Below are 7,500 nucleotides of genomic sequence, written 5' to 3'. Positions count from 1 at the left end.
TTACGTGAAACACATTACATCTATCCGAGAGCCCTAGCTTTACATCAAACAGGGTTTGCCCTATCCCCCCATCCCCTCTCTTTGGATGCTGTGGGAATCTAGTCTGGCTATTGCCAGACCAAGCTCAATCCTAGATTGCATGTTGGTCTGGGGAAGCTGCTGTCATTTTCTTCAGCACAAGAGGCGTGATCAATGGGCCTAGTTCAACTGACTCTGTACGCGATTGGCTACTGGTCGTCGCTTCTCTGTCGTCATTGTGTTAAACCAGCCAATAGTGAGCCAAGGGGAAAAGCCAGCTCAGTGATTGGCTCCTGCAAAAACGTATCGGAAGCAGAATGAAGACCCTTCTGCAGGGCGAACTAAAATCGCAGGCAGAATGGGCGGGGCTACCCAGTCTAGTGGGAATCATCATAATGCAGTTATAAGCAGGTCAGTGACGCTATTGACATCCCTGCTAGGCTCGTACCATTACTACACCCTTACATGATAGTACGTTGCATAGGCCCCTAATGGTGCACAGCTTATACCAACGACCATCACGGACCAAAACAGAAGGGGTCCCCCATACGTACGGGACTTTGAACCTGGGTCGGTGTGTGATATTAACCTGCATGCAGCCAGATGCGCTCCAGCGTCGACCAGATGTAGGCGGGTCCCTGGCGGTGGGCGGAGCTACTGATAGACACCTCAGACAGGGCGGCGTCCAGGCGGGACGCAACCACCGATGGAGCGCTGATCGAGCCTGAGAGTCACCGACACACACACACACACACACACACACACACACACACACACACACACACACACACAGAGGGAGGGAGGAGTCAGATGGATGGTGAGAAAGAGAAATATGCGTTTCTAAGGGCTGCTGAGCAGTTTGGGGGTCGTGGGGTCGTGGGGGTGATGGTGGTGGGTATGGGATGGGGAGCGGGGATGAGATGCCCACTCGTGGAGGCGTCCTGGAAGTCTGGGAGGGTGAGGGTGGTGGAGATCTTCCTCGCCCCAGGCGGGACCTCTGGCCGCTCAGCCGCTGGTATACTGCTGCTGTCATCCACCTCGCTGGGGATGCACACACACACACACACACACACACACACACACACACACACACACACACACACACACACACACATGCAAACACACGCACACACACGCACACACACACACACACACACACACACACACACACACGCATGCACACACAGACACAAGCTCATAAGGTTATTGACAGGCACAAACAGGCACACTCACACACTCACACACACAGAAATCAATAAAACATAGGGAGGCAGCAGCATGTAATATGACACCGACAAACACGGTGATGTAGTGACTCAAAATGTACACACGCTGTACACGCACGTCCATTCAAACAGATGGATGCATAATCACCTGGTGCGATTGAAGTCATAGCGGCTCTGCCAGAGCTGCAGCATGTCCTCACACGTCTGGAGCGCCACAGCTGGTCCACACAGAACCTCCTCCAGCTTGACCTTAGTGAACAACAAACTGGGCACGCACGCACACACAGACGCACACACACACACCGTTTAGAGGCAAGTAAGGTGCGAATGGTTATGATTCTGATTTCAAATGCCTGAAATGACGACAGACATACACATCGACCCATCCAGTCTTCAGTCAGGCCATACTTCAATCCGTCCCTTTGTCCATCCACCTGCCTGCCCATCTATCCATCCTTCTGGATGCCTCTCACCCATTCTGCTGTCAGTCCATCCATCCATCCATCAATCTGGGTGCCTCTCCACCCATTTTGCTGTCTGTCCGTCCATCCATCAACCATCCATCCATCCATCCATCCACCCATCTTGTAGCCTCTCGACCCATTCCGCTGTTTGTCCATCCAGCCTATTTGGTGCCTCTTGACCCATTCTGCTGTCAGTCCAACAATCCATCCATCCATCCATCCCCCCCATTCCCATGAGTGGACTCTTTCCATGTGTGTGAACAGCGATGTACATGAACTTTGTGTGTATGGTTGCGTCAGGCCACCGCTGAAGACTCTTTAACTTTTCAACGAGCCGTTCAAACTGAAGCACAGATGGACTAATGAGCAACAGACCGGACACGACTCGTCATCAGCAGTGGGCTTTGAGGACGCGGTGTGTGTGTGAGTGTGTGAGAAACGTGTGTGTATGTGTGTGCATGTGTGTGTGTGTGTGTCAGAAATGTGCTGTGTGTTGTGTGATGTTCTGAGAGATTGTGCGTCTGTGTGTGTGTGTGTGTGTGTGTGTGTGTGTGTCTGTTGAGAGGCTGATGAGGGGATAAGATGGGGAGAGTGTGCCTGTACAGCTCTTAGGGCTGAAGACAGCTAGTTTAGTGATGCGGGAGTCTCCGATGCACTAGTCTGTGTCCACGTTTGTAGGTGTGTGGGGGTGTGTGTACTGTATGTGTGTGTATGTGGGTGTTTTTGAATGTATATGTGCATACATGTACGATTTCTATCTGTATGTGTGTGTGTGTGTGTGTGTGTGTGTGTGTGTGTGTGTGTGTGTGTGCGTGCGTGTGCGTGTGCGTGTGTGTGTGTGTGTGTTTCTGGGTGTATGTCTGGGTGTTTTTGTGAGTGTCCAATTGTCCATGATGTGTGTGTGTGTGTGTGTGTGTGTGTGTGTGTGTCTGTGTGTCTGTGTGTGTGAGTAAGTGCCAGAAGGGAGCTCTCAGAGGATTCAGTCTGTCATGCGCATCACTCATCCATGAGTGTGAGGAACAGAAAGAGAGAGAGAGAGAGAGAGAGAGAGAGAGAGAGAGAGAGAGAGATGGAAGGGACGGTAGGAGACAGTCTACAGCATTCCTCTACAATACATAATGGTCGGCTGCTGAAGGCACCTCCAATTATTCTGTACTACGCTGTCAACTGGCAGGAGGTTAATGCAATGTGAGTGTGTGTGTCTGTATGTGTAGGTGTAGGTGTGTGTGTGTGTGTGTGTGTGTGTGTGTGTGTGTGTGTTTGTGGGCATAATTGTGAGTGTGCGTGTACAGAAGTATGAAACGTTCATTGGTAAAGCAGGAAGAAGGCAGGGTTAAAAGAGGGATGGAAGAACTGGGGAGAGAAAGAGAGAATGACAGACGGAAGGGAGGGAGTGAGTGATCAAGCATGTGAGCGTGAGAAGGAGTGGGTGAGAGAGAGACTGCAAGAGAGAGAGGATACCGAGAAAGAGAGAGAGAGAGAGAGAGAGAGAGAGACTGCAAGAGAGAGAGGATACCGAGAGGGAGAGAGAGAGTGCAAGAGTGAGAGAGTGAGCGAGAGACGGAGAGAGAGCAGGAGAGAGAGGGAGAGCGAGAGACGGAGAGAGAGCAGGAGAGAGAGAGAGAGCGAGAGACGGAGAGAGAGAGCGAGAGCGAGAGAGGAGGAGGGAGGGAGAAGGAGGGAGGAGGAAGGGGATGGAGAGGAGGGGTTTGGATCAATAGGAGAGCAGGCTGCGTTAGGGGAAAAACTCTTGGTGAAAGGCGTCATGTTAAGAGGCCCCCAGGTCACTAGATGAAGGGGAAATGTTGATGTGTTTTTGTGCATGCATGTGCGCGTTTGTTAATGTGTTTGGTTGTATGCACGTGTATATATGTATGAGTGCGTGTGTGTATGTGCGTGAGAGAAAGAGATCATGTGTGTGAGTATTTGTGTGTATTTAAGTGTGTCTGTGTGTGTGTGTGTGTGTGTGTGTGCGTTCGTGTGTGTGTGTGTTCGTACTTAGAGAGCGGAAGATGTGAGAATAAAGGAGTAGGAGAAAGAGGTAAGGCATTGCAGGAAGTGAGTGTGTGTGTATGTATTTGTGTGTGTGTGTGTTTGCGTGCGCGGCTGTGTGTGTGTTACGGTGTAGGGTGACATGAGGGTGGGGGAGATCCAGGATGGATCTCCTGATGTGCAGATGATGGTTGGAGGATGGAGGATACGCCGTCATCGGTGTCCATCCGAGACAGCATGTGCGAGCGCGTGTTAGTGTGTGTTGCTGTGTGCCAGTGTGTGTGCGTTTCGGTGTGTGTCCCTGGGCTCCCCATTACCAGTGTGGCAGAGCCTTTCGGAGTGATGGCGTGAAAAAGGAGAGAAAAGAAGAAGAATGTAGTCTTCTTCTTAGAGTCGAAAGAGCAGTGACGTGTTAGTGTGTGTCTGTGTGTGCATCAGTGGTTTTGTGTGAGCATGTGTGTTTGAGTGTGTGTGTGAGTGTGCGCTGTTGAGTGTGGTTTTTACACTCACTAAACAGTAGTACGATCTTCCTTTCCTCTTTCATCTGCCGATTCCATGTGCAAAATGCCTCGCTCACTTACAGTTAGACACACTGTTATTCGGAAAGCGTTGATTGATAGTCTGATGGAATGTTTCAAATAAATAACTGCTATTTATTTAACCACACTGCTTCCCTAAAGCTTAGCTAAGAGGGTTGGTTGGTGGACTGGAGGGGGCCTTTGAGTGCCAGAGTCCTCACCATCCATGTAAACATAGAAATCCACCTTCCACAGTATTACACATGCTGTGCCTGTAAACAAGGTCCCGTGCACTTGTGTACGTGCGTGGCTCCCTCGCACACATCTCCCCCTGCATCGTCTCGGGGAGATGATTGCAGAATCAAAGGATGGGATTACTCATTCTCTTTAGGACCAACTCCAGTGCAACTCAACCCTTCCTCCCGATCCCTCTCTCTATCACTCTCTCCATCTCACTCTCTCGCTCATCCACTTCTCACATTTTCTCTCCTCTTCCACACACACACACACACACACACACACACACACACACACACACACACTCATCTTCCAATCCCTTTCTCTTGCTCTCCCTTACAGACGCTGTGGCAGAATCTGGTTTCACAGTGAAGTGCATTCCTGTTTATCGGCTGATTACATTTTCAAAAGAAAAGGGTAAAACACAGACGGTAAAATAGAGATAGAATGAGAGCGAGAGAGGGAGCCAGTGAGAGCTAGAGAGAGCAAGGGAAAGAGAGAGAGAGGGAGAGAGAATGAGAGAGAGAGGGAGAGTGAGTGAGAGGCAGCCATTGAGAGAGAGGGAGGGAGCGAGTGAGAGAGAGGGAGCAAGAGAAAGAGACAGAGAGAGAGAGAGAGAGAGAGAGAGAGAGAGAGAGAGAAGGAGGTAGAGAGAAGGAGGTAGAGAGTGAGCATGGGGGGTGGGTTGACTGCGAGAGCAAAGGAGAATTTAGTATGCTATAGCAACTTGACAGTTTGCTGGGGTGCAGGGAGGCGAGCGCTAATGAGAATAGTGCACACATGTAAATGCATGTGTGTATGTGAGAAAGAGAGAGAGAGAGAGAGGGAGAGAGAGAGAGAGAGAGAGAGAGAGAGAGAGAGAGAGAGAGAGAGAAAATGTGTGTGTGTGTCTGTGTGTGTGTGGGGGGGGGTGGGGCTGGGGGTGTGCATGTGTGTGCGTGTGTGTAACACGGTAATGGTCAGTGCCATCTTGAGCGCATTATCTTTGATCTTAGCCCATGCACCGCTGATGTTGAGGCAAACGATATTCAATGATGTGATCTCTAGTTAAAAATATCCCAGTTCATGTCTCTCGTCGCTCATCCATCACTCTCTCCCTCGTCCCTCTCCCTCTCTGTTTGTCTTGCAAGTTTCGGCCCATCTCCATCCTCCAGTCCCGCTAAATCGGTCTCCATTTCTGACTGTGGCTCCATCGCTGCCTCTCTGAGGCTCAATGAAATAACAACACTTTGTGAACAACAACTGCTGTTGCTTTACCCATATGACCTCATGGTTACCGGGGCGATGGGGATTCCTGCCACAGAGAGCCACACGATTGGCTGAGCAGGGAAAAGAGCTCTTAAATGGGTCAAAGCAGTCAAGTGTCGCTACTAAGTAGGTGTGAGCGTTGTGCGTGTGCGTGTGTGTATGAGTGCGCACATTGTATGTTTTCACACATGTGTTTGCCCAAATGCATGAGTTTCAGGTTGCAGGTGTGTCAAAAAAAGACATTAAGATGGAACAGGAAATGGACGGTCGCGCTGTAGCCAATACTATCACACTCTCACTATCCCCCGGTCTATTCAGTCCCTCTAGCTTCCTCATCACCCCTTTCCTTCAATCAATGGTATTGTTATTTTTCCCCTTCTCGTTTGTCAGTCCATGTCGGGCAGACATGCCCTCTCTCTGCCTGCCTCCGGCGACAGGGACCGAGGCAATCAACAGTGACCCCTAGAGGCCGCACCGGGCAGTGCGTCCTACAGCCCCTGGGATCCGGGTTGATCAGGGTACAAGTCATTCCAGCTATTTTTACTCACTTTTTTTTTTTTACTTCAACACTTTCACAACACTAGCTGTTAAAATATTAACTGCGAAAATGTGCGCTTTATAACGACAACGATGTTGTCGATCAATGCACATATAATGCACGTATTACGTTCACCAACATGATGAGGACAGGTGTGTCAGGTGACGGGCAGTGTGTGATTTGTAGGTTGAGGGCAGTGTGTACATGTACTGTACTGTGTGTGTCGGGTAACAGCCTGTGTATGTAATGTATGGAGGCAATATATTATTTCTATTTAAAAGTCATATACAGAATGTGTGCGAGACGTATTTCCATCGGGGAAAATAAAGTATATCTCATCTTATCTTAACACCCACTGTCGTACCGACAAGATTGACATCCAAGTACTTGTGCGTCACAGCTGGATAATACCTGCTGCGTAGATATATCAATATATAGATATTCAGCTGTCAGTTGAAAGGATTAACAATTAGAGATAAGAAAAGGATGAGCCAATCAGATGACAAAGAGGAAAAAGCTGTGTCATTCCCAGTGTTTTAGGCAGGGTTCTGTGGGGTGTCTTTGTTACGACCCGCAGCCCCTCCCTCTGGAAAGGGGGCCGGGGAAGGGGGAGGGTGGGTGAGTCAGGGGTGGGGGTTGAGCTAGGGTCAGTGCTGCAGTGTTAAAGGTCTAAGTGTGTGCTAGGATGGTACCGCAATGCAGGCCTACCCCACTGGCATATCTAAATAAGGCGTGTAACGAGTGTGCACGCACACACGTGTCAATGTTTGTCGGTTTGAAAGGGTGTGTGTGTGTGTGTGTGTGTGTGTGTGTGTGTGTGTGTCACCCTATCCCCTCAGCGAGGTCTAAAGCTGGGAATGGGACCCTTACTGTGTTACCCACTGGAGTCAAACACACACGCACACACACACACGCACACACACACACACACACACACACACACACGCACACTCAGTTGCACCCTCGATAAATAAATAAATACACGTATCAATGAATTGAATGTCTGATGGAGGATTATAGGGATTATAGATATACAGTGTCTGCGTTAGTCCCTGAGTGTGTGTTTGTGTTTACTTGAAGTTGTGTGGGTGCTGGCTCAGGGCCAGTCTGAGCGTGTCCAGGGCGTGTCGGTGCTGCTTCTGAGCGCTGAGCAGCAGCACCAGCAGGTGGAGGGAGTGCAGGTCGTCTCCATGCAGGGACAGCGCCACCTGCAGGGGCTCCATGGCAGCTGACACCTTTAGGGAAGCCCCCCACACACA

The 7,500-nt window shown here is 50.0% G+C and overlaps 1 protein-coding gene across 3 annotated transcripts in view; it reads right to left on the bottom strand.

Moving 5' to 3' along the window:
* The window catches only part of ttc7a (tetratricopeptide repeat domain 7A), a 197,803-nt gene that overhangs the window by 173,294 nt on the left and 17,009 nt on the right, over positions 1–7,500 (bottom strand). For all 3 annotated transcript variants that reach the window (XR_013811576.1, XM_079729447.1, XM_079729446.1), the window contains 4 exons: positions 7,316–7,476; positions 1,393–1,509; positions 947–1,059; positions 608–742 (listed from right to left, as the gene is read on the bottom strand). Coding sequence is in view for 2 of the 3 variants with exons in the window: in XM_079729447.1 (XP_079585573.1) it covers positions 608–742; positions 947–1,059; positions 1,393–1,509; positions 7,316–7,476 (526 nt within the window). In the remaining variant the exon portion in view is untranslated. The remainder of the gene's footprint in view (positions 1–607; positions 743–946; positions 1,060–1,392; positions 1,510–7,315; positions 7,477–7,500) is intronic.

This window comes from Pollachius pollachius, assembly GCF_949987615.1.
Source record: "Pollachius pollachius genome assembly, chromosome: 2".
NCBI lineage: Eukaryota > Metazoa > Chordata > Actinopteri > Gadiformes > Gadidae > Pollachius > Pollachius pollachius.
Note: the sequence above shows the minus strand (reverse complement) of the source record. Positions and strands in the feature narration are given on the sequence as shown.